The 27,943-nt window shown below is 39.4% G+C and overlaps 1 protein-coding gene across 4 annotated transcripts in view; it reads left to right on the top strand.

Moving 5' to 3' along the window:
- The first annotated feature begins 10,129 nt into the window (after positions 1 to 10,129).
- LOC135099789 (clusterin-associated protein 1-like) overlaps positions 10,130 to 27,943 on the top strand; it is a 193,399-nt gene continuing 175,585 nt past the window's right edge. The window contains exons 1-2 of one of the 4 annotated variants that reach the window (XM_064002304.1): positions 10,130 to 10,470; positions 22,736 to 22,932. In XM_064002304.1, the coding sequence (XP_063858374.1) occupies positions 22,747 to 22,932 (186 nt within the window). In that variant the 5' untranslated portion in view covers positions 10,130 to 10,470; positions 22,736 to 22,746. Of the gene's footprint in view, positions 10,610 to 22,735; positions 22,933 to 27,943 lie in introns of all 4 variants that reach the window. The other 3 variants (XM_064002305.1, XM_064002303.1, XR_010268380.1) reach the window with 3 other exon arrangements.

The following is a 27,943-nucleotide window of genomic DNA, read 5'->3' as shown; positions in this document are numbered from 1 at the left end:
GGTACAAACTCCTCTGTTACAATATTAACTTTTTGAGTGACAGTTATGATTTACACAACCAAATAGCAATCAATTTACTGGAATATATAGTTCCTTGTGGGTTCATAATTAATATTAACACAGAGTAATTTCTCAAGACCCTGAAAATTTCTGCAAAAACAGTGAGTGGAGTGAGGGTGTCTTGACCCCCTGGGTGGTGAGGCGATCATGAGCCCCTCTGATTCCCTGACCAACTTTTTTTTTTTTTTTCAATTGGAACATTTGAGTGCCGAACTATTTTGACCCCCTGTTTTGCGTGGGCCCATGGTGGCCTACCCTAAAGTCATTCCAGGGCTGCCATCACCATCCCTTACTCCATCACTGCAAATAATGTGCCACCCAATTTAACCTAACCTGACCCATCATATTGCAAGAATAGCATATTCTATGAAAAAAAAAGATGGATTTAATAGTGTCTCATATTGGATAGTTATTTTTTTTTCTTTTATGTACAAGGGAGCCAGAACAAGGAAAAAAACAAAGTAATTCAAAGAGGTTCGCTATTACATACATGTAAATATATTATGATGACTGTGCATTGTCTCCCTTAGATATAAAGAAAATATGGAGAAAATCATCTTTGCATTTGTTCTGAGGAGGAGGCAGTAGACACCTGCCGAAACGATAATTACTCCCAGTGAGGTCTAAAGCACTGTTCAGGGGGTGCTGTGAACTTATCATTAAACCCAGCTGTGACCTCACTGAACGTTTCCCTTTGTGTCTCACAACACAAGGGGGTAGTCACAGCCTGCCCTCTAAAGACAACTCTCTTCCTCCACACAAAACTACAAGCACCTAATAACACACACACCCTTCACTCCAAAAATTTTAAAATCATGGCGACTCCTACACCAGCCTCGGAGTCCCCATCTGGGGAGGGGACCATAAATGTCCCCAGGTCGGACTGCCTTTCCGTCGACGACCCTAAGTGTCTTGACACCCCCCTCTACTTTTTCTTCATTAACTTCTGCAACATTCGCGGTCTAAGATCTAATTTTCAATCTGTAGAACACCACCTCTCCTCTTCTAAACCTCATCTTCTTTTCCTCACTGAAACTCAGGTGTCTGAGGCAACTGACAGTAGCCCCTTTTCTGTTCCCTCCTACTTTCTCTATCCTCATTTTCGATCCAAAGCTGGATGCTGCGTTTATGTGCGCAATGACTTAACCTGCTCTCGTGCCCACGCTCTTGAATCTTCCAAGTTTTCCACCATCTGGCTACGACTACAGAGTCATTCTCATACTAAATTTATCTGTGCTGTATACCTCTCTCCTAACTCCTCTGACTATAAGAAATTCTTTGACTACTTAACTTCCAAAGTGGAGCACATTCTGACCCTCTTCCCTTTTGCAGAGATCTCCATTCTTGGAGACTTCAATGTTCACCACCAGCTTTGGCTTTCCTCTCCCTTCACTGACCATCCTGGTGAACTAGCCTACAACTTTGCTATCCTCCATGACCTAGAGCAATTGGTGCAACACCCTACTCGTATTCCTGACCGTCTTGGAGATACGCCCAACATTCTTGACCTTTTCCTGACCTCTAATCCTTCTGCTTATGCTGTCACCCTTTCTTCTCCGTTGGGCTCCTCCGATCACAATCTCATATCTTTATCTTGTCCTATCACTCCAATCCCTCCTCAGGATCCCCCTAAGCGAAGGTGCCTCTGGCGTTTTGCCTCTGCTAGTTGGGGGGACCTGAGGCGGTATTTTGCTGATTTTCCTTGGAATGACTACTGCTTCCGTGTCAGAGACCCGTCTTTGTGTGCTGAGCGCATAACAGAGGTGATAGTGTCTGGCATGGAGGCGTACATTCCTCACTCTTTTTCTCGTCCTAAACCTTCTAAACCTTGGTTTAACACAGCTTGTTCTCGTGCTATACATGATAGAGAGGTGGCCCACAAAAGGTACTTAAGCCTTCCTTCACCAGAATCTCATGCACTTTATATTTCTGCCCGGAACCATGCCAAGTCTGTTCTCCAACTAGCCAAAAACTCCTTCATTAACAGAAAATGTCAAAACCTTTCAAGATCTAACTCCCCTCGTGATTTCTGGCATCTAGCCAAAAATATCTCCAATAACTTTGCTTCTTCTTCTTTCCCTCCTCTACTTCAACCAGATGGCACCACTGCTATCACATCTATTTCTAAAGCTGAACTCTTTGCTCAAACCTTTGCTAAAAACTCTACCTTGGACGATTCTGGGCTTGTTCCTCCCTCTCCTCCACCCTCTGACTACTTCATGCCTCGTATTAAAATTCTTCGTAATGATGTTTTCCATGCCCTCGCTGGCCTAAACCCTCAGAAGGCTTATGGACCTGATGGGGTCCCTCCTATTGTTCTCCGAAACTGTGCCTCCGTGCTTGCACCTTGCCTAGTCAAACTCTTTCAGCTCTGTCTGTCAACATCTACCTTTCCTTCTTGCTGGAAGTTTGCCTACATTCAACCTGTTCCTAAAAAGGGTGACCGCTCTAATCCCTCAAACTACCGTCCTATTGCTTTAATTTCCTGCTTATCTAAAGTTTTTGAATCTATCCTCAACAGGAAGATTCTTAAACATCTATCACTTCACAACCTTCTATCTGATCGCCAGTATGGGTTCCGTCAAGGCCGCTCGACTGGTGATCTTCTGGCTTTCCTTACTGAGTCTTGGTCATCCTCTTTTAGAGACTTTGGTGAAACTTTTGCTGTTGCCTTGGACATATCAAAAGCCTTTGATAGAGTCTGGCACAAAGCTTTGATTTCCAAACTACCCTCCTACGGTTTCTATCCTTCTCTCTGTAACTTCATCTCAAGTTTCCTTTCTGACCGTTCTATTGCTGCTGTGGTAGACGGTCACTGTTCTTCTCCTAAATCTATTAACAGTGGTGTTCCTCAGGGTTCTGTCCTGTCACCCACTCTCTTCTTATTATTCATTAATGATCTTCTAAAACAAACTTCTTGTCCTATCCACTCCTATGCTGATGATACCACCCTGCACTTTTCCACGTCTTTTCATAGACGTCCAACCCTTCAGGAGGTAAACATATCACGCAGGGAAGCCACAGAACGCCTGACTTCTGATCTTTCTAAAATTTCTGATTGGGGCAGAGCAAACTTGGTATTGTTCAATGCCTCAAAAACTCAATTCCTCCATCTATCAACTCGACACAATCTTCCAGACAACTATCCCCTCTTCTTCAATGACACTCAACTATCCCCCTCTTCTACACTGAACATCCTCGGTCTGTCCTTTACTTATAATCTGAACTGGAAACTTCACATCTCATCTCTAGCTAAAACAGCTTCCATGAAGTTAGGTGTTCTGAGACGTCTCCGCCAGTTTTTCTCACCCCCGCAGCTGCTAACTCTGTACAAGGGCCTTATCCGTCCATGTATGGAGTATGCTTCACATGTCTGGGGGGGTTCCACTCATACTGCTGTTCTAGACAGGGTGGAATCAAAAGCTTTTCGTCTCATCAACTCCTCTCCTCTAACTGACTGTCTTCAGCCTCTCTCTCACCGCCGCAATGTTGCATCTCTAGCTGTCTTCTACCGCTATTTTCATGCTAACTGCTCTTCTGATCTTGCTAACTGCATGCCTCCCCTCCTTCCGCGGCCTCGCTGCACAAGACTTTCTTCTTTCTCTCACTCCTATTCTGTCCACCTCTCTAACGCAAGAGTTAACCAGTATTCTCAATCATTCATCCCTTTCTCTGGTAAACTCTGGAACTCCTTGCCTGCTTCTGTATTTCCACCTTCCTATGACTTGAATTCCTTCAAGAGGGAGGTTTCAAGACACTTATCCACCAATTTTTGACCACTGCTTTGACCCTTTTAGGGACTGGCATTTCAGTGGGCATTTTTTTTATTAGATTTTTGTTGCCCTTGGCCAGTATCCTTCCTACATAAAAAAAAAAAAAAAAAAAAAAAAATGATATTGACACTCCATCTATTCACCCAAAAGGCTGTCACCAAGAAGCTCCTACTAAGTTTTTCTTTTTTTTTTTTTGCTTAAACCACTGGCTGCTGTAGCATACCCCACTGGTTGTTGTAGCATATTAACGTAGTGCATAAACAGTTTGTGATTTGTGTCTGAGATCTGTTGTTTGTGTTTGAAGAATTGACTGAAATGTTTTACCTGTGGTAGTATTGTTTGTGTTGTTTGCACCTACATGATTGTTTTGTGTTTTAGTCACTGATCGATCCACCTCTTATCATAAAATAATTTACATCAATAATTGGTGTCTGAACAATTTAATGTCCTCTTTCTTGCTATACCAGTGACATATATGATCATGTAACATGAATAATTGGCGACGAGTTGTCTCTCGCCACCCGCATATGTGCGTCTTTTCTCTTCTTTTCTCAAAGTACCTCTTCTGTGTACTACTTTTTTTATTTATAGTAAATAACAGAAGCTGTACATAGAAGGCCGTATCGGTGTCAGAGATTAAAGTTTAGTAGATGCTCAGTGTAGGTAATAAATGAGCACGATTTACAGCTAATGTTTGTTGAGGAGGCGTGAGTAAATATTTGCTTTTCATAGTGTAAAGAAGAAAAAAAAAAGAAAATTTGGCACTTTTTTCCTCACAAACCTGAAAGTACACTTCATGCTGTATCCGTTCAGTCATATTAATAATTACTAATCACTTGATATATGGAGGAATTAAGGCAAAATGAACACTTTTACTGAGGATTTGCGCACGACTCTCCTTAATGTTTTGGGTAGACATGCATAGTTCCGCCCACCAGATAGGCTCCGCCCACTGGCTTTATTCTCCACTGAAGGGCGGTATGCGCGGAAGGCCTCTCCACTGTAACCATCCTCCAGTTGCTGGAGCACGTCAGACCGGCCGTCCCAGCGCCTCCTCTTAGTGCATTATTTACGTCTTCCATCCACCAACATTCTTCTTTAGTTGTACGTGGTTTCCCAGATATTTTTCCCAGAACTTCTCCAGCCACTCAAGATCATATTCTTTTTCTACCTTGGACTCCGTCTACATATATGCGTTCACCCTCTCTAGCACGTTTTTGGTCCTGAACGCTTGTTTCATATACTTGTGCGATATCCATACTCTCACCTAACTCCTCTGACCATAAAAAATTCTTTGACTACTTAACTTCCAAAAGTGGAGCACATTCTGACTCTCTTCCCTTTTGCGGGGATCTCCATTGTTCACCACCAGCTTTGATTTTCCTCTCCCTTCACTGACCATTCTGATGGACTAGCCTTTAAGTTTGCCATCCTCCACGACCTAGAGCAAGTGGTGAAACACCCTACTCGTATTCCTGACCGTTTTGGAGATACGCCCAATATTCTTGACCTTTTCCTAACTTCTAATCCTGCTTATTCTGTTAAACTATTGGGCTCCTCCTATCACAGTCTCATATCTGTATCTTGTCCTATTGCTCCAATCCTTCCTCAGGATCTCCCAAAGCGGAGGTGCCTCTGGGGTTTTGCCTCTGCTAGGTGGTGGACCTGAGGAGGTATTTTGCTGATTTTCATTGGAATGACTACTGCTTCCATCTTCCATCTCAGAGACCCATCTCTGTTTACCGAGCACATAACAAAGGTGATGGTGTCTTGCATGGAGGCTACATTCCTCACGCTTTTTTCTCGACCTAAACCTTCCAAACCTTGGTTTCACACAGCCTGTTCTTGTACTATACATAATAGAGAGGTGGCCCACAAAAGGTGATTGTGCCTTCCATCACCAAAATCTCATGCGCTTCATATTTCTGTCCGGAACCATGCCAAGGCTGTTCTCCAATTAGCCAAAAACTCCCTCATTAATAGAAAGTGTCAAAATCTTTCAAGATCTAACTCCCTTCGTGACTTCTGGCACCTAACCCAAAAACATCTCCAAAACTTTGCTTCTTCTTCTTTCCTTCCTTTAGGTGGCACAACTGTTATCACATCTATCCCTAAAGCTGAACTCTTCGCTCAAACCTTTGCTAAAAACTCTTTCTTGGATGATTCAGGGCTTGTTCCTCCCTCTCCTCCACCCTCTGACTACTTCATACTACCTATCAAAATTCTTCGCAATGATGTTTTCCATCCCCTCGCTGGCCTAAACCCTCGGAAGGCTTGTGGACCTGATGGGTTCACTCCTATTGTTCTCCAAAACTGTGCCTCTGCGTTTGCACCTTGACTAGTCAAATTCTTTCAACTCTGTCTGTCAACATCTACCTTTCTTTCTTGTTGGAAATTTGCTTACAGGGTGACCGTTCTAATCTATCAAACTACCGTCCTATTGCTTTAATTTCCTGCCTATCTAAAGTTTTTTAATCTATCCTCAGCAAGAAGATTTTTAAACATCTATCACTTCACAACCTTATGTTTGATCGCCAATATGGGTTCCATCAAGGCCGCTCCACTTGTGATCTGGCTTTCCTTACTGAGTCTTGGTCATCCTCTTTTAGAGATTCCGGTGAAACTTTTGTTGCTGCCTTGGACATATCAAAAGTTTTTGATAGAATTTGGCACAAATCTTTGATTTCCAAACTATCCTTCTATGGCTTCTATCTTTCTCTCTGTAACTTCGTCTGAAGTTTCCTTTCTGACCACTCTATTGCTACTGTGGTAGACATTCATTGTTCTTCTCCTAAATTTATGAATAATGGTGTTCTTCAGGGTTCTGCCCTGTCACCCACTCTCTTCCTATTTTTCATCAATGATTTTCTAAGCCAAATTTTATGTCCTATCCACTCATACGCTGATGATATTACCACTGATGATACCACTGACTTTTCCACGTCTTTTCATAGGCGTCCAACCCTTCAGGAAGAGAACAGTTTACACAGGGAAGCCACAGAACGCCTGACTTCTGATCTTTCTAAAATAGCTGATTGGGACAGAGCAAACTTAGTATTGTTCAATGCCTCAGAAACTCAATTCCTTCATCCATCAACTCAACACAACCTTCCAGACAACTATCCCCTCTTCTACAGTGAACATCCTCGGTCTGTCTTTTTACTTATAATCTAAACTGGAAACTTCACTTTTCATATCTAGCTAAAACAGCTTCCATGAAGTTAAGTGTTCTGAGTTGTCTCCACCAGTTTTTTCACCCTCCAAGCTGCTAACTTTGCACAGGGGCCTTATCTGTCCATGTATGGAGTATGCTTCACATGTAAAGGAGGTTCCACTCATACTGCTATTTTAGACAGGGTGGAATCAAAAGATTTTCATTTTATCAACTCCTCTCTAACTGACTGTCTTCAGCCTCTTTCTCATTGTCACAATGACATTTTCTACCACTATATTCATGCTAACTGCTCTTTTGATTTTGCTAACTGCATTCCTTTTCTCCCGCGGCCTTTCTGCATAAGACTTTCTTCTTTCTCTCATCCCTATTCTGTCTGCCTCTCTAATGCAAGAGTTAACCGGTATTCTCTATCATTCACCCCTTTCTTTGATGAACTTTGAAACTCCCTGCCTGCTTCTGTATTTCATCCCTCCTGTGACTTGAATCCTTTCAAGAGAGGTTTCAAGACACTTATCCTTCAATTTTCGATGATTCTCTTGACATCTCTTTTGGAACTGGCACCTCAGTAGGATTTTTTCCTCTTTTTTTTTTTGTTTCTCTTGACCAGTGATCCTATTACGTAATATATATATATATATATATATATATATATATATATATATATATATATATATATATATATATATATATATATATATATATATATATATATATATATATATATATATATATATTAACTCAATTTGATTTTTTGTGACGCAGCAGATAATCTGACGTATAATGAAAGCCATGGCAGTTGTTTAAATTTATGGCTGTGAATATTTTGATAATGTGACGTAAATTTAGTACACCCGAAACCATCGATATGAAGACTGGAAAGGACTGAACGGATGCTAATGAATAAGGAACAACACGGCAGGGAGAGGAGACGCATGTGACTCTGCTCCCGTATTTTTCAAGACATCTTTCCGGGATTTCCTACAGTAAAAGTCAGGATGGCTGTCGATGACTGCAAGGTGTGCAAGGAGTGTGACAGGCAGGTGTAGTGGTGTGGAGTGTGAGATGTGTGAGCTGTGGTTCCACACAACTTGTGTAGGGCTCATAGCCTCCACCAAGATGCTGAGCCATAAAAACATTATGTTCTTGTGCGATGAGTGTCTGGAGGTGGCAAAAAAAAAAAAAAAAAAAGGCTGAAGACGAGGAAGGAAGGCATGGCTGATCGGGAAACCCAAACTACGGTGGCTGCTACCACTACTAAGAACACTCAGACAGAGGACGATGCCCAGGACACACAGGTGCAGTCCCGGCTAGACCATGAAGACAAGGGTATGCAGAGAGAGAGAGAGAGAGAGAGAGAGAGAGAGAGAGAGAGAGAGAGACCAGCAACCACAAAGAGGACCAGTAGTGAAGAAGATGGTACAGAAGTCTCCAGTCTGCATTGTTGGGGAAAGCATGGTGAAAAATACAGGCTCCCACCACAAGACCAGGATGAGCTCACAGGAGTGCCTGAGGGGAGCCAGAATTCAAGATATCAAGACAGTGACTGAGGAGACCAAGACCTTCAAGAATGGACTACTGGTAATCTAGGGTAGCGGAAATGACATGGAGAGGAATGGCACAGAAGAGACAGTTAGGGAGGTTGTGGAAGCAGTGAAAGCGGCTGAAGGAAATAAGAGTGGTAATGTTGGGAGTGATCAGACAACCAAGACCCGTATGAGAGACTAAGGGCCTATTTCACCGTCGCTTCCAGTTGTTGTTATTGTTACCAATGAGTCGTGATGTCCACTACCAACAACAGATCCGATTTCACAGACGTTTTTCGAGGCATTGTTTGTTTTGATCCTTGCCAGAAATTGGAACCTTTGGTAACGCTGGTTCGGGAGCTGCGGTCTCCCCAATAAAGCTTACCATTGCATTTATTTCTTGCAAATATCACAAGTTCTTATCCTCTTGTACTTTTATTACTTCCTAAATTGTATGTTAAAATTATTTAACAATACAACAATATTTTGTAGGCTATAATAGTAATAGCTTGTATAAAGAGGAATTGGCTGCCATAATGAGAAGAATGAGTGCAGTAGTAAGAGTGGAGAATAAGATATGTGTACTCTTTTATGCAGATGATATTGTAGTTATGAATGAATCAGCAGATGAGCTTCAGAGTTTGTTGGATGTTACAGATGGGTATGAAAGAGACTTTGGAGTGAGATTTAGTAGTGAGAAAAGCAAGGTAATGATTGTGAATAGATCAGAGGACGTGAGAAATTCGGTGTGGAGACTGGGAGAGAATGAGTTGCAACAGACTGATGAATACAAGTATCTGGATATTTGAATGAGTCCGAAGGGCTGTGTGAAGGCGAAGAATGTAAAAAAAAATAAGTTTGGTGAACCAGTGGGTGGGTAGACTAGGAAGTGCAGCAGAGGTGAGAACGAGTAATTATAACATGCTGCGAGAAGTTTGGAAGAGCATGTTCCGAACTTTGTGTATGGCATGGGTGTGATTTGCGTGGAATGAGAATAAACTAGAAGAGTTAAAAGGACAGAATAGAGTAGCATGAATGGCTCTTAATGCACCAAGGTATGAAGTAGTAGAGGCTTTAAGGGGAGACATGGGATGTAGTACTTTTAGAGAGACATGTAAAGATAACCATGAAATACAAGGATAGATTAGAGCGAATGGTTGATGCAAGATTAGCGAGAAAGGTGTTCCTATGGAAAGTTAGGAGTAGCAGGTGGGGAAAGAAGAGTGTTAAGATGGTAGTAAAAAGTGGCTCAGAAACTGGATGGGCTTTTCAGCGGCTTGAGGGGAGGTATGTTGAGAGTGACTGGGGTATGATTATGTAAGAAAGTGGAAGAGTGAGATAGACTGAGCAGTAAAACGTATGGGACTGAGTGAATGGAAGAAGGGGATGGAAAAAAAAAAAGAGTAGTTTGGAGTGGTATAGAGAGAAAGAGCCCCCTAACGTATGAAAAGTGGGTTGTGACTTCTTTCGAGCGAGGCCACAGTGTATGGATGTGAATGCAAGGAGTTATAGCGTCCCGCAGCAAAGTGTGCCAGATGTGTGACATGGGAGAGGATGAGTCGGTGGAGTATGTGATGCTGGAGTGTGTGAAGTATGCCAGAGACAGGAATATGATGATTCAAGCGATGCTGAGAGAATATCAGAGTGGAGAAGACAGGAAGGTATTGGATGGTGTTGCTGTTGGGACTATGTGACAAGACGAATGAAAGGATGATTGAGACTGTGAAGGAGTTTCTGGAGAAAATGTGGTGTGCTAGATATAGGAATTAGTGGTGTGAAATATGGTGTCTGTTTTCTGTTTGCCGTTTTTCTTTCTTTCCCACAGGAGTTGGCGATAAAAAGGCCAGAATCAGGAGTAAGCCCAAGCCACCTGTAGCATCAAGATCAAGATCAACGGGCCGCTGCCATGGCGACGGAATACAAACAAATATCAGTGAGGGTGAGCCCACGTATCCAGGTTTCTAGTGTTAAAACTTAGCAGGACTGCATCGGGGCTCATAAGGATTACTTTATCTTCGCTGCTCTAACAACAACAACGTGTTAAAACGGTGGCACCATGTCTTACAGAGAACTAAGAAGTAAGTCATAGTTATGTGACATAAAATATAAGAAAACGAGAGTGCCAGCATTTGTCATGAGTTGACAACTTTACTTACGCATTATTGCCTAAGTCACCAGTACAGAATCACAGGATATTTATTATCACTGCGAAAATAACATGGTAAATTTTTACAATAGGACCAAACTGCATCTCGATATTTGTCATTGTTTTTTTTTGTTTTATAAAATTTTGAGCTTAAAACGCGTCAGAAATACTTCATTTTGCCTCTTCTCCCCACATCCTCTTAAGATCTTAGGAACTTGTCGGGAAGCACGATTTATGCACGGGGAACACGAAAATGGTAATTTTAGGGTAATTGAAAGGAGATAGCTTAAAAGACGGCAATCTTAACTAACCTGATGTAACCTAATCTGACTTGACCTGAACTAACCTAACCAGGCACTAGTGTCGACATAGGGCCCCCTGGTGGCTGGGCCACGTCCGGCAGGTCTGAGTTGCCAGTTGTGTATTTTCCTTATTGTGTTACCAGGCTCTCTCTCTCTCTCTCTCTCTCTCTCTCTCTCTCTCTCTCTCTCTCTCTCTCTCTCTCTCTCTCTCTCTCTCTCTCTCTCTCTCTCTCCAGACAAGATATATGATCACTTTTATAGGCATAGTCTCTCCCTCTCGGATCCCACGTAGACACTAGTGCCCCTAATCTAATCTAACTTATCCTGACCTGACCTGACCTAACCTAACCTAACCTAACCTAACCTAACCTACGTGCATCACTTAACAAAAATTCCCTATATCATGGAAACTTAATTTGTGATGAAACTTTAATAAAGTAAGTTTCTCAGTATTCATTAAGTATAAAAAAATAACACTCCTAAATGTGTAGAGCATTATGGTCCTCACCTAAAATAATGTTTAAAACACTCAAATATATGCAGAAGAATATGATATTATTGATGCAGTTGTTAAAAATTTTTGTTTGCAATCCATTCCTGATGTGTTAAGCAAAATGGCATCTCTGTTTAAAAACCAGCTTCAGGTCATATAGCTCATTGTGTAATGAAGTGTGACCCTGAGGTCTGTAGACCAATCCATGATCATGGTAATAAAGTTTTATTGCACTTTGGTAGATGTCAAGTCTGTGATAGGTATCTTGTGTTGACTTGTTTTCATTGTCAGAGGCATGGTCATACTTCAAAATTTGTAATTTTGAGGAAAATGATTATGTATGTGGTATTTGTTGTGGCAGTCATAAAACTAATGATTGTTCGTCAAATATGCAGAGGTATATTAACTGTGTTAAACAAAAAAGAGAAGTCAATCATAGAGTTAATGCTACTAGATTTTGCAAGACTTTCTCTGCTGAGTTGACTAAGTTGATCATGGATTTGAGATCTACTATTCACTATGTAGATTGTGGTTTTGTTAATATCCAATCAGTTGGCAATAAGACTACTCAAATAAGAGGTGTTAAAATGAAAAATGAGCAATCACTTCCAGCTATTTTAGAGACTTGGTTGAATGAGTACGATACATATAGAATTAATGAGATTACCCCTCCTACTCACTTTCCTTCACAATTCCAGAGAGGATAGATGAGGGGTGGAGTTAAACTATTTATATCTAATTTTTTCTCTTATCATAGAGTGCTGACACAAGTGAAGGTGTCAAGTTTTGAATATAGGAGTAGTTAGTTTTAAACATCAAATCCACTGGTTCTTGTTATTTATAGGTCATCTTGGTCAAGTGTTAATCTCTTTATTGAGGAATTTGGTTTACTGTTAGATTCAACTGATTGTTTCTTTTAAGATTTTCATTGTTGGTGATTCACAGTATTAGAATGGAGGATCATGAAAACAGTAATACAGTTTCCTTTTGTGAGCTTCTTGAATCTTACCAGCTATCAAATAAAGTTTGTTCACCAACTTCACCAATAGGCCATATGTTGGACTTGATTATCAGTGATGATGTTAATAATCTCATTATACTCTGTTCATGATAGCTAGAGGCACAAGCCCCTCCGCTATGGCAGAGGTTGGTGGGCCCTAGATTCTATCCCCATTGGGTGGTGGTGTCCCAAGGGGTGGCAGAGGGTTGGACATTGTTTTGGTAACTCGATAAACACTGTCAGACACCTGACTCTCCTAAACAGTGGTCTACCCTTCATGTGTTACTGCTAATCCCTTAAGTCTCTCACGTAGGGCAAGTCTCTCTCTCTCTCTCTCTCTCTCTCTCTCTCTCTCTCTCTCTCTCTCTCTCTCTCTCTCTCTCTCTCTCTCTCTCTCTCTCTCGATCTCTCTCTCTCTCTCTCTCTCTCTCTCTCTCTCTCTCTCTCTCTCTCTCTCTCTCTCTCTCTCTCTCTCTCTCTCTCTCTCTCTCTCTCTCTCTCTCTCTCTCTCTCTCTCTCTCTCTCTCATATATATATATATATATATATATATATATATATATATATATATATATATATATATATATATATATATATATATATATATATATATATATATATATATATATATATATATATATATATATATATATATATATATATATATATATATATATATATATATATATATATATATATATATATATATATATATATATATATATATATATATATATATATATATATATATATATATATATATATATATATATATATATATATATATATATATATATATATATATATATATATATATATATATATATATATATATATATATATATATATATATATATATATATATATATATATATTGTTATGATCACAGTTCCCAGCCCCTTCACAAAACTGCTGCACCTAGATTAGCTTCTCTGAACCACCTATGTGGACTCAGTGCAGGGCTCAAATACAGATGTACAGGGTCCTTGTGACTCCTGCACTCTTTTTACAAGAATCACAATACCAGGTAACACTAATTGAGGTTGTCAGTCTGTTTTACCAACCTACATACAAGGGAAATACTCTAACAACACTTAATACCCACAGCTCATAACATACAACATGTATATGGTTGAGGTATAACACCTCGCTGGACATCTTCCCTTAAAGAGTCCTCCCACTATCCTACAGAGTGTTATAGCCTCAAGCTGAATAGTGTTGTTTACTGCCTTCTGGATAGCAGGCCTTGTCAGGACCTGAGGAGGGAGTAAAGTTCACCACACAGCTAATTACTTAAGTCCTCTGCAAGTGAAGCACCCTCCAAGAGCCTGACACAGTAGCATTTAACACTAAATAAGGTCATGAACAAGAGACACAACTACAAACAAGTGCCCATGAACACACAGGAGGGTCATTCGTTGCTCACTGTGCAAGAGCTCAGCCTGTACAAGCACGCAGCCGAAGAATCACTTTCCTGGGTATGGAGTGTGTTATACACAATTACCCTCTCTGGCAGACTACTATGGAGACTCCTGTTCTATATAAGTAGGTCTGGGCATACAGCTGGTAATGACTCACTCATCCCCTTAAGGCAACTGACCTGACTAACACTTATGCCACCTCAGTCTCCTTCAGATATTAGGGCTTGTCTCAATATGTCTGCTTTGTCCAAGCACTGGGTAGTGATTGACTGTGAGGGAGTACAAGGAAGGGGGGAGGGGGCAACACACAGCTATGCACACCCACCCACACTCTGCTCCCTGCTCTGTCTTTACACAAGTAAAACACTTTACTTCTAAAAATTCTACTGATTAAACTAGGCGGCCTAGATGAATACTGATTACTTTATTGTCAAGAGCAACTATTTTACTAAATACTGGATGAGATTCAGATTGAATGGACAAGGAGAAGTAAGGAAATTTACATGGGGAATATGAGTGACTTCTTGAGTAAATGTCATTCTTGAAGTTTCAGGCTTGGTAGTGTCATGATCCTGGTTATCTTTCCATGAAAGTGGATGGTACACTGATTTCAGAAAGTTTTAAAGGTGTCAAATACCTACCCGACCTATCCAAAATCATCAGCTATTAAACCCTCTCTCAAAACCCTTACCTTGGCACAACATGCCAGGAATCACCTCAATACCAGATCAGTGTTGTGGTAGAAGACACAATTATTCTGTATAGTAACAGAATATATTAATAATAATATTAACTTACAAATAAATTGAGGTAATATACATTAAAGTAAATTAGGGAACAAATTTCTACCCTAGACCAATACAGGGTAATGCCCACACTCAGTCACAATAGGTTCCCCCTTTAATTAGGCTCTTATATTGCCTCCCTTGTTGCTTAAAGATTATACACACAAATATATGACATTGCCATCACTCCACAAAGCACTAAAACCCTTTTGCCCCTTTACAGGCCGCTGTGAAGACGTCACCATGACTGCCACAGTTCACCAATAACACCATAACACTATCTCCAAAGACACTAATAATGCCATAACACCACCAAAACCCCAACCACAAAATGGCTGCCTCTGTCTAAGTTTTGTCCCCAACGTGTCTCTTTTCATCTCTCTCTCTCTCTCTCTCTCTCTCTCTCTCTCTCTCCTCTCTCTCTCTCTCCTCTCTCTCTCTCTCTCTCTCTCTCTCTCTCTCTCTCTCTCTCTCTCTCCTTTCATTATTCTTTTCTCTTTCATTCTTACTATTTCTTCATTTTATATATATATATATATATATATATATATATATATATATATATATATATATATATATATATATATATATATATGTATATGTATATATATATATATATATATATATATATATATATATATATATATATATATATATATATATATATTTTTTTTTTATTTTTTTTTTTATGTAGGAAGGATACTGGCCAAGGGCAACAAAAATCTAATAAAAAAAAAATGCCCACTGAAATGCCAAGTCCCATAAAAGGGTCAAAGCAGTGGTCAAAAATTGGTGGATAAGTGTCTTGAAACCTCCCTCTTGAAGGAATTCAAGTCATAGGAAGGTGGAAATACAGAAGAAGGCAGGGAGTTCCAGAGTTTACCAGAGAAAGGGATGAATGATTGAGAATACTGGTTAACTCTTGCGTTAGAGAGGTGGACAGAATAGGGGTGAGAGAAAGAAGAAAGTCTTGTGCAGCGAGGCCGCGGAAGGAGGGGAGGCATGCAGTTAGCAAGATCAGAAGAGCAGTTGGCATGAAAATAGCAGTAGAAGACAGCTAGATATGCAACATTGCGGCAGTGAGAGAGGGGCTGAAGGCAGTCAGTTAGAGGAGAGGAGTTGATGAGACGAAAAGCTTTTCATTCCACCCTGTCTAGAAGAGCAGTATGAGTGGAACCCCCCCCAGACATGTGAAGCATACTCCATACATGGACGGATAAGGCCCTTGTACAGAGTTAGCAGCTGGGGGGGTGAGAAAAACTGGCGGAGACGTCTCAGAACACCTAACTTCATAGAAGCTGTTTTAGCTAGAGATGAGATGTGAAGTTTCCAGTTCAGATTATAAGTAAAGGACAGACCGAGGATATTCAGTGTAGAAGAGGGGGACAGTTGAGTGTCATTGAAGAAGAGGGGATAGTTGTCTGGAAGATTGTGTCGAGTTGATAGATGGAGGAATTGAGTTTTTGAGGCATTGAACAATACCAAGTTTGCTCTGCCCCAATCAGAAATTTTAGAAAGATCAGAAATCAGGCGTTCTGTGGCTTCCCTGTGTGATATGTTTACCTCCTGAAGGGTTGGACGTCTATGAAAAGACGTGGAAAAGTGCAGGGTGGTATCATCAGCATAGGAGTGCAAGAAGTTTGGTTTAGAAGATCATTAATGAATAATAAGAAGAGAGTGGGTGACAGGACAGAACCCTGAGGAACACCACTGTTAATAGATTTAGGAGAAGAACAGTGACCGTCTACCACAGCAGCAATAGAACGGTCAGAAAGGAAACTTGAGATGAAGTTACAGAGAGAAGGATAGAAACCGTAGGAGGGTAGTTTGGAAATCAAAGCTTTGTGCCAGACTCTATCAAAGGCAAAGGAACAAGCCCAGAATCGTCCAAGGTAGAGTTTTTAGCAAAGGTTTGAGCAAAGAGTTCAGCTTTAGAAATAGACGTGATAGCAGTGGTGCCATCTGGTTGAAGTAGAGGAGGGAAAGAAGAAGAAGCAAAGTTATTGGAGATATTTTTGGCTAGATGCCAGAAATCACGAGGAGAGTTAGATCTTGAAAGGTTTTGACATTTTCTGTTAATGAAGGAGTTTTTGGCTAGTTGGAGAACAGACTTGGCATGGTTCCGGGCAGAAATATAAAGTGCATGAGATTCTGGTGATGGAAGGCTTAAGTACCTTTTGTGGGCCACCTCTCTATCATGTATAGCACGAGAACAAGCTGTGTTTAAACCAAGGTTTAGAAGGTTTAGGACGAGAAAAAGAGTGAGGAATGTATGCCTCCATGCCAGACACTATCACCTCTGTTATGCGCTCAGCACACAAAGACGGGTCTCTGACACGGAAGCAGTAGTCATTCCAAGGAAAATCAGCAAAATACCTCCTCAGGTCCCCCCAACTAGCAAAGGCAAAACGCCAGAGGCACCTTCGCTTAGGGGGATCCTGAGGAGGGATTGGAGTGATAGGACAAGATAAAGATATGAGATTGTGATCGGAGGAGCCCAACGGAGAAGAAAGGGTGACAGCATAAGCAGAAGGATTAGAGGTCAGGAAAAGGTCAAGAATGTTGGGCGTATCTCCAAGACGGTCAGGAATACGAGTAGGGTGTTGCACCAATTGCTCTAGGTCATGGAGGATAGCAAAGTTGTAGGCTAGTTCACCAGGATGGTCAGTGAAGGAAGAGGAAAGCCAAAGCTGGTGGTGAACATTGAAGTCTCCAAGAATGGAGATCTCTGCAAAAGGGAAGAGGGTCAGAATGTGCTCCACTTTGGAAGTTAAGTAGTCAAAGAATTTCTTATAGTCAGAGGAGTTAGGAGAGAGGTATACAGCACAGATAAATTTAGTATTAGAATGACTCTGTAGTCGTAGCCAGATGGTGGAAAACTCGGAAGATTCAAGAGCGTGGGCACGAGAGCAGGTTAAGTCACTGCGCACATAAACGCAGCATCCAGCTTTGGATCGAAAATGAGGATAGAGAAAGTAGGAGGGAACAGAAAAGGGGCTACTGTCAGTTGCCTCAGACACCTGAGTTTCAGTGAGGAAAAGAAGATGAGGTTTAGAAGAGGAGAGGTGGTGTTCTACAGATTGAAAATTAGATCTTAGACCGCGAATGTTGCAGAAGTTAATGAAGAAAAAGTTGAGGGGGGTGTCAAGACACTTAGGGTCGTCGACGGAAAGGCAGTCCGATCTGGGGACATTTATGGTCCCCTCCCCAGATGGGGACTCCGAGGCTGGTGTAGGAGTCGCCATGATTTTAAATTTTTGAGTGAAGGGTGTGTGTGTTATTAGGTGCTTGTAGTTTTGTGTGGAGGAAGAGAGTTGTCTTTAGAGGGCAGGCTGTGACTACCCCCTTGTGTTGTGAGACACAAAGGGAAACGTTCAGTGAGGTCACAGCTGGGTTTATATATATATATATATATATATATATATATATATATATATATATATATATATATATATATATATATATATATATATATATATATATATATATATATATATATATATATATATATATATATATATATATATATATATATATATATATATATATATATATATATATATATATATATTACAATTAATGGATAAAACACTGTCAACAATGCAAGGCATGATTGACCTGTCATCAATGACCCATCCTGTCACCATGGGGCAAGCCACAGGCTTGGCTGGTTGGGGTTTATGGTCCCATTGAGCATTAATTCTGGCCTGGCCACTCTCTTTCCCATGTCTCAGGTGAGGGGTCAAATGTGTGCAGTCTAGGTGTCCCTAACCAACTTGAGATGACTAATATCATTCTCTCGGCTGTCCAGAAATTTACAAGCCTATATACTCCTCACTCCATGTCTTCTTCTTATCAAGTGCTACTGACTTGCTTTTGTGTTCAAGTAATAAGACATTTACTATGGATAGTGAAGGAATGGTTTTCATGTACTCAAAGCAAATAGTTTGTGTGTTGGTAAAGAAGTAATGAAGCACTGTAAAATGCACGTTTTTCACTAAACACAACCAACCAGTAGCAGGTCAGGGTGTTGGTCCCCTGACATGCTACACCCAGGGGCAGGGGCTTGTGCCTCTAAGAATCATGAACAGTGTGTAGTGGGGTGGTTATTGAACATGAGTATACTATTCCTCCAGTTCACAAGTTAATAGCATTTAAATTACTATTGGCAAAAAATAAGGTGACTAAGAAAATCTATTTTAGGCATTAAGCAGGTTTCTCTGCAGTAACATTCCTCAGTGAAGTTAGTCAAAAGTTTGATGAAGATATAAATGAAGTGTGTGTTCATAATCATTTGTTGATCAAATCAAACTCTGTGGATTTTCTTCCAGTTACTTTTAACCAGGTGATAAAGACTCACTATGACCATCAGTGTCCTGTCCTTTGGAAGTGCATTACTATTAAAGATAGATCTCCCTGGTTTAATGGTGAAATCCTGTCAATGAAAAGAGAAAAAATGATGCAAGAAATATAAATGGCACACTGAAGGGTATGTTGTGGCCAAGAAGGATTACAAGAATGTTCGTAACCGTTATAATAAATACAAGTGAAAGAAACTATTATCATAGGAAAATTGAATTCAAGAGGAAGGATCAGATATGAATAAGTTATATCAATTTTTCACTAGTCTTACTAGTATTACCTTGGAAAAAAAAAGCTTCTGGATGGCTTCTGTGATGAAGATTTAGCATATGCTTTTTGCAATTTTTCAAGAACAAGTTTATGAATATTGTATTTGGACTTTCTTTTGTCAATATAGATGTTGATGTGGACTGCAAATTAATGTTTCAAGACCATCAAGAAGGATGATTTTCTTTGATTCTTTAGGAAGGCTAAGAAAACATATTGTGCCATAGACCCAATGCCTGTATCAGAAACTGTGAATGCAGATGATTTCTCTAGCTTCATGGTCTTCTTACTAAGGATAGTGAATACTGGTATTTCTTTGTGTAAATTTCCTGAGTCTGAAAAGCAAGCTGTCATAAAAACAATCCTAAAAGGGAAACTTGACTATCAAGATCTAAGTTCCTATAAACCACTAACTTTCTTGTCTTTCTTGTCCAAGTTATTGGAGTATGTAGTTATTAAACAGTTGATGGAACACTTAGAGAAAGTCCAGGTCTTGCCTGATTGTCAGTCTGCATACAGACCAGGATTTTCTACTGAAACTACCATCTGCTCTGTAATGAATGACTTACTGGAAATGATGGCTGAGGATAAATGTGCTATACTAATTCTTTTAGATCTTAGTGCAGCTTTGATACTGTGGTCCATGATTTGCTTGTGAAAGATTTCAGAGGTATTGGATCTGTAGAAAATGCTTTGAAATACCTGGGAAGCTTTCTACAAAACAGGAGCTATTGTGTGCAAATTGGAAATTGTTTTTCTTCATATGAGGCTCTGTTGAGAGGGGTTCCACAAGGAAGTGTGTGTGGCCCTATCTTATTCTGTATCTACACGATTGGGTTATCAAAACTATTACAACAACATGGTGTAGGATTTAAATTATTTGCTGATGATTCCAAGTTTTACTTTTCTATCAGTGATATTGAGAACACTAGTGCTAGTGATGTTATTAAGTCAGTTAAAGATTGGATAAATTATAAACAACTGAAATTAATTGAAAAGAAAACAAAATTCATGCTCGTGGGAAAGAAAGACAGTTTAAGAAATCTTGATGCTCCTAATGTGACGATAAACGGTAATTAAATTCATATTGTTGAAAGTGTTTGTGATTTGGAAGTGTTGTTAGATTCTACTCTTAACTTTGAAATGCCAGATAAATGATGTTAGGATTGCTGGATGTCATCTTGGAAATATTGCATTTATCAAGAAGTACCTGGATGAGGAATCAGTTGAGAAATTGGTGATTAACAGTGTTGTATAAGGAGTGGATTATTGCAACTCTATCTATTAAAATCTGTCAAAGTTCCAGTTGAGGAAGTTACAGAAGATATTAAACAGAGCTGCAAGATTTATTAAAGGAACCTCACCAAGAAAGAGAGAATTACTCTTGTTTTGATTGAGCTCCACTGGCTACCTGTAAAAGCAAGAATAGCATTTGTGTGTCTTGACACATCAAGCATTGATTACAGGCCATCCACTATATTTGAGAGAATTATTACATGTAATGCAACCAAGTGAAGTTATTAATACTGATAGAGCTACAACAGGAATTACACATTATGAACAAAGGTTTTCTTCAAATATTGGATTGCGTGTCTTCATTTCTGCTGCCCCAAGATTTTACAATAAACTACCACTTGACATCAGAAGGACTAAGGATCTTGCCAGGTTTAAGAAAGAATTAAAAATTTTTTATTCTCTAAGTGCTATGACATGCATGTTAATTATTGAATTAGCATGGATTTTGGTAGAGATTTTAATTTCATGTATTGTGTCAACACGAGATTGAACTGAGCTACTGGATTCATTCAGCACTCACATTATGTCTTTATAGTTTTATTGTGAGAATATGCAAAAGAGAAAGTAGAACACATACAAACACTGATCACACCGCCTGATTGTGTGGCACGCACCCTGTTATCTCTCAGTTACGAGTCACGTGTCCTTATATTTTTACATGTAATACTCCAGGAAAGAGAATAATAACTACACTAAAAATATATACAGACACACACACATACACACACACACACACACAAAAAAAAACACACACACACAGGGAAATTTATCATATGGCTGGCAAGGAGGTGGCTGTTGGCAGTGAACTCATTGATCACTGAGATTTGTCTGTTGTCATGCTGGTTCGTGAGCGATTGAAAGAAAAGTATGAAATATCATAGATTAGACCAATTTTTTTTGCAGATTTTTTTTTACATGGTCATTCCTTATCAAATTTTGATTCACATCGTAAGAATAATTTCCTAAAACTCTTTCTTGTTTAGAATTTTGCTTTATTTGGGAAAAATCACCTAGGGTGGGTTGTTTTCGATCCATGCTGCAGAGAATAGGGTTAAGCAAGCTTCAGAAGAGCAAGCATGTGAAGTTTTTCCAAAAGTACAAGACCCGGACCAATGAGCAATAGATTTCTGTGTTGTGGACTGAGGAAGCCACATTCACAGTTGCATGTAACAAAGGAGGCAGAGTGTACTGCTGCTAAAGGCAGTGACCCCCTTGACCCCTGCTGTGTCAAACACACACACGGTAAAGCATCTGGATTCTTTGATGGTATGGGTTCTTTCTTGGGTAATGGCCTTGGTGAGTTAGTTGTGTTACCCCAAAAAAAAAAAAAAAGAATTAAGAATGAACCAGAACATGTATTTGGAGTTACTTTGTGACCATTTACCCAATCCTTTTGAGAAGGCCAGGGCTACCATTTTTCAGCATGATGGTGTACCTGCCCACACTGCCAAATCTGTTACACAGTGACTCTCTAACTGTGAAGTACCTTATATTAATGATTGGCCAGGTAATAGTCCAGATATAAACCTTATTTAGAACCTCTGGGCCATAATAAAGAAGGATCTCCAGGACAAAGATGTCTGGTCAGTACCTAAACTCTCCTAAGACAGTTGGAGTCATGGCATAATATCCCATCTGACAAGTTGAAGATTCTTGCCCAGTCACTTCCTAACCATTTGAAGGCCGTCATACAGAGGAAAGGCAACGTCACCAAGTATTAAAAGATAAATACATTAAACAGTTTATGATTTAATGTCATCCATCTTGTTTTTTTTTTTTTTATTTATTTATCTATTTATTTTTCTCTTTTTTTTTTTTTGCTGGGATCAGTGGGTGATGGGAAAGGGGTACAGTATTTTTGACAAGTAATATATATATATATATATATATATATATATATATATATATATATATATATATATATATATATATATATATATATATATATATATATATATATATATATATATATATATATATATATATATATATATATATATATATATATATATATATATATATATATATATATATATATATATATATATATATATATATATATATAATACATATGTATGTGTGTGTTTGTGTGATGTACTGTACATTACTACATGTTCTTACCATTGTTACAGACTGCACGGAGATGCTTCGTGCATTGGGCTTCAGGCGTCTCATCTCTGTAGAGAATTTTCGTTCTCCAAATTTTCCACTAGTGGCTGAGATCCTGGCTTGGCTGGTGCACAGATTCGATCCCAAGGCTGATCTTCCAACAGATATTGATACAGAGCAAGACAGAGTTATTTTCATCAGATCTGTTGCTCAGTTTATGGTATGCCATATTGAACAAGCTATGAAAGCTAACAGTTTTTTTTGCACATGTGAGGTTAAATATCAAACAGAAACAAGAAATAATATATATAATCAGCCCTCAACATTTACAGGAGTTAGGTAAATATACCAGATACATCAGTGACTCAAAAATCTAGGAATGATTAAGCATGCCAACCTAAAATAAACTTCCACAGTGATGTGCCCTTTTAAAACACTCATGAGCCTGCTATGGGCTTGTCTAAGTAAAGGAGAGCCCTTTGTACACTCACACCCACTAGTTCCTTCTCACTCTTGTACCCAGAGTCACAGCCGGTCAGTAATGGGTACTCATTTGAAAAAGCAACCCCTTCTTTCCACCGCAACCCATGGACTCTTCTAGCCCTCTTTCCCTCCATGCAGCACTCCCCCTTGTTTGAGTGAGTACCCAGTATTAACTGGCTGTGACTCCAGCTACAAGGAGGAAAGAGGAACTAGGTGTGAGTGTACATGTATTTACAAATACATTTAATATTAATAAAAGAAAGTAACAATAAATATTGTGATGTGGCCTCCCGTTCACCCTTCCTACTCTTTAGTATCACAACTTGAGTGCCAGTACTGTGTTGCATTGTGAAATAGAAGGAGAAAGTGAGTTTTTAATGGGAGAAGGCAAGGCAAGGTAAGCAAGGAAGTGGAGGAAGGGTGAAGGAATAGGATGAGAGTACAGGGAGGAAGTAGAGAGAATAAATATAAGTTGGAAGGGTGAGGAATGAATGAAGAATTAGAGGGAGAGAGGAAGTAGTAGGGAATAAGTATTCCTTATTCCTATCCTTTATTTCTTTTTGTCCTTCCCACATCCACACCCTTCTCACTTCTCCCTCTATCTACTTGCCCTCTGTACTCCTCTTCTCCAGTTACATCTTTTACTTGTCCATTATTTAAATATATTATATAATGTCATATCTTGTGCTTCAAATATCCTTCAGTTTGAACAACTCCCAGTTCGAACAGGGTTGGGGAACAAATTTGATCCTCTAATTCAAACACGGTCCTCCAATTTGAACAAAAACATCTATTCAAGTGATGCCACTCAGTCAGTACCTCTTCCTTCCCTTCCTCCCCTGCCCCTCTCCCCCATCTCTTCCCATATCCTTCCTCTCTCTATCTCTCTCATCCACCTTCCTTCCTTCCATATCTCTCTCTCTCTCTCTCTCTCTCTCTCTCTCTCTCTCTCTCTCTCTCTCTCTCTCTCTCTCTCTCTCTCTCTCTCTCTCTCTCTCTCTCTCTCTCTCTCTCTCTCTCTCTCTCTCTCTCTCTCTCTCTCTCTCTCTCTCTCTCTCTCTCTCTCTCTCTCTCTCTCTCTCTCTCTCTCTCTCTCTCTCTCTCTCTCTCTCTCTCTCTCTCTCTCTCTCTCTCTCAAGGGGCATCATCTAAGGGCAACAAAATTATAATAGAAAAGGCCCACTAAGGTGCTGGTTTGTGGACAGTCAAAAGCAGATGTCAAAAAATAAAGGATAAGTGTCTTGAAACCTCCCTCTTGAAAGAGTTCAAGTCATAGGAAAGAGGAAATACAGAAGCAAGAAAGGAGTTTCAGAGTTTATCGGAGAAGGGATGAATGATTGAGAATACAAGTTAACTCTTGCATTAGAGAGGTGAACAGAAATAAAGGTGAGAGAAAGAAGAAAGTCTTGTACAGCAAGACTGCAGGAAGTAGTCAGAAGGTGGAGGAGAGGGAGAAACAAGCCCTGAATCATCCAAGGTAGAGTTTTTAGCAAAGGTTTGAGCAGAGTTCAGCTTTAGAAAAAGATGAGATGGCAGTAGTGCTGTCAGGTTGAAATTAAGGAGGGAAAGATGGAGAAGCAAAGTTATTGGAGGTGTTTTTGGCTAGGTGCCAAAAATCATGAGGGGAGTTAGATCTTGAGAGATTTTGACACTTTCTATCAATGAAAGAGTTTTTGGCTAGTTGGAGAGCAGACTTGGCATGGTTCCAGGCAGAAATATAAAGTTTGTGAGATTCTGGTGATTTAAGGCTGAAGTATCTTTTGTGGTCCACCTCTCCTATCATGTATAGCACGAGAACAGGCTGGGTTAAACCTAGGTTTGGAAGGTTTAGGTCAAGAGAGAGTGAGGAATGTACGCTTCCATGCCTGACACTATCATTTCTGTTATGTGCTTAGTACTTCGAGACGGCTCTCTGACATGGGAACAGTAGTCATTCCAAGGAAAATCAGAATGGCACCTCTTCAGGTCCCTCCAATTAGCAGAGGCAAAATGCCAGAGGTACCTCCACTTTGAAGGATCCTGAGGAGGGATTAGAGCGATAGGACAAGGTACAGATATGAGGTGATCAGAGGAGAAGATAAGGTGGCAGCGTAAGTGGAAGGATTAGGGGTTAGGAAAAGATTAAGAATGTTGGGTGTATCTCCAAGATGGTCAGGAATATGAGTAGGGTGTTGCACCTGTTGCTCTAGGTCATGGATGATGGCAAAGTTAAAGGATAGTTCACCAGGATGGTCAGTGAAGGGAGAGGGAAGCCAAAGCTGGTGGTGAACATTGAAGTCTCCAAGAATGGAGATCTCCGCAAAAGGAAAGAAAGTCAGAATGTGCTCCACTTTGGAAGTTAAGTAGTCAAAGAATTTCTTGTAGTCAGAGGAGTTAAGTGAGAGGTATGCAGCACATATAAATTCAGTTTGAGAGTGACTCTGTAGTTGTAGCCAGATGATGAAAAATTTGGAAGCTTCAAGAGTGTGGGCACAAGAGTGAGTTAAGTCATTGTGCACATCAGATCAACATCCAGCTTTGAACTGAAAATGAGGATAGAGAAAGTAGGAGGGAACAGAAAAGGGGTTTCTGTCAATTGACTGAGACACCTGTATTTCAATGAGGAGAAGAAGATGAGGTTTATTAGAGGAGAGGTGATGTTCTACAGATTGAAAATTAGATCTAAGGCCCAGAATGTTGCAGAAGTTAAAGAAGAAAAAGTTGATAGAGACATCAAGATACTTAGGGTTGATACCAGAAGAGCAGTCTGACCCGGGGGACATTTTTGTTTCCCTCCCCAGATGGGGACTCCGAGGCTGGTGTAGGAGTCGCCATATTTAATTTAGAATTTTGAGTGAAGGGTGTGTGTGTAGTTAGGTGGATGTAGTTTTGTGTGAAGGAAGAGAGTTGTCTTTAGAGGGCAGGCTGTGACTGCTCTCTTGTATTGTGAGACATGAAAGGAAATGTTCAGTGAAGTCACAGTTGTGTTATTGATGAGTTTACAGCACCCCCTGAACCAGTGTTTGAAACCTCACTGGGACTAATTATCATTTTGGCAGGTGTCTACTGCCTCCCTCATATATTTTCTATTTTTGTTTTCCTCTTCTCTCATGCTTTGCTCTTTGGAGCTCTGTGCCACAAATATGATGCAATTTGTATTACTGTGATGTGTAAAGATGATCTGCATCCACATCTGCAACCCTGTATATGGGGATAAGAGAAATCCACAACCACACCTGCATTTGCAAATATTGATATTAAAAATATCTGTTATCTGTAGCTGCATTTTGTGAGAAATGGAAATCTGGTTCTGCCTCTGCATCCCTGGAGTTCTTAAGTTTAATATTCAATATGTCACTAGTGTATACATATGTGTGGTATGGTGAGCCACACTGTGCTTAAGATCTGAATAAAGTTTAATATTCAATCTGTCACTAGTGTATACATATGTGTGGTGTGGTGAGCCACATGGTGCTTATGATTTGAATTGGTGGAAACCTGTAAAAAAAATTGAATATGCATAGATATCCCTTCTGGCTTCAATCTTTGAATAACTGAATGCATAAATGTTGAACCTGCAGATGTTTAGGGCTGACTTTGTGTGTGTGTGTGTATTTACCTAGTTGTATTTAACTTGTTGTATTGTGCAGGGCATGAGCCATGAGCCAAAGCTCATTTTGTCCTGTGTCCATAACCATATTTATCCAGTTTCTCTTTAAACATGTGTACACTGTTTACCGCAACCACCTTCTCCTTCAAAATATTCCAGATTTCAACATTTTTATATAGGGAGCTGTATTTCTTGATATTACTTGAGCATCCACTCTTTATTTTCTTCCCATGCCCCCTCGTCTGTCTCTCTCCCTTCTCCATCTGTGGTACCAAGTCATTTCAGTCTATTCTTTCTATACTGTTTACTAATTTGTACATTATTATCAGGTCTTCTCTTTTTCTTCTCTATTGTAGTGTTGGTAAACCCATCTCTTCAAGTCTTTCTTCATAGCTTAAGTCTTTCAATTCTGGTACCATCTTCATTGCTATCCTCTGTATTCTTTCCAGTTTCCATATATATATATATATATATATATATATATATATATATATATATATATATATATATATATATATATATATATATATATATATATATATATATATATATATATATATATATATATATATATATATATATATATATATATATATATATATATATATATATATATATATATATATATATATATATATATATTTTTTTTTTTTTTTTTTTTTTTTTTTTTCTAGGTGGAGCCCAAACTACTGCTGTGTATTCCAGTTTAGGACATATCATGCTTGTTATAATTTTCTTCATCATTTCTTTATTTAAATAGTTGAATGCCACATTATTGTTTGTTAACAAACTGTATGTAGAGCCAAATATCACATTTAGGTGTCTTTCAGGTGATAGTGTTTCCTAAATCATTACTCCCGAATCTTTTTCTTCATTACTTTTCATTATTATTTCTCCTCCCATTTTGTACTTCCACAAAGCTCTCTTTTTATTTTTTCCTATTTCCAACACGTGGCATTTCCTTGCGTTAAATTCTAGTCTTCATCCTTGGCTCCATGCATGTATCTTGTTAATATCCTTTTGTAACTCCTTGCAGTCATTTTCATCCTTTATTATTTTCATAATTTTTGCATCATCAGCAAATGGGTTTATATAAATATTTAGATCCTCTGTCATATCATTTACATATATTTGAAACACAGATCCTTGTGGTCACTTT

This window comes from Scylla paramamosain, chromosome 4 (assembly GCF_035594125.1).
Source record: "Scylla paramamosain isolate STU-SP2022 chromosome 4, ASM3559412v1, whole genome shotgun sequence".
NCBI lineage: Eukaryota > Metazoa > Arthropoda > Malacostraca > Decapoda > Portunidae > Scylla > Scylla paramamosain.
This window is presented reverse-complemented; position numbering and strand designations above follow the sequence as displayed.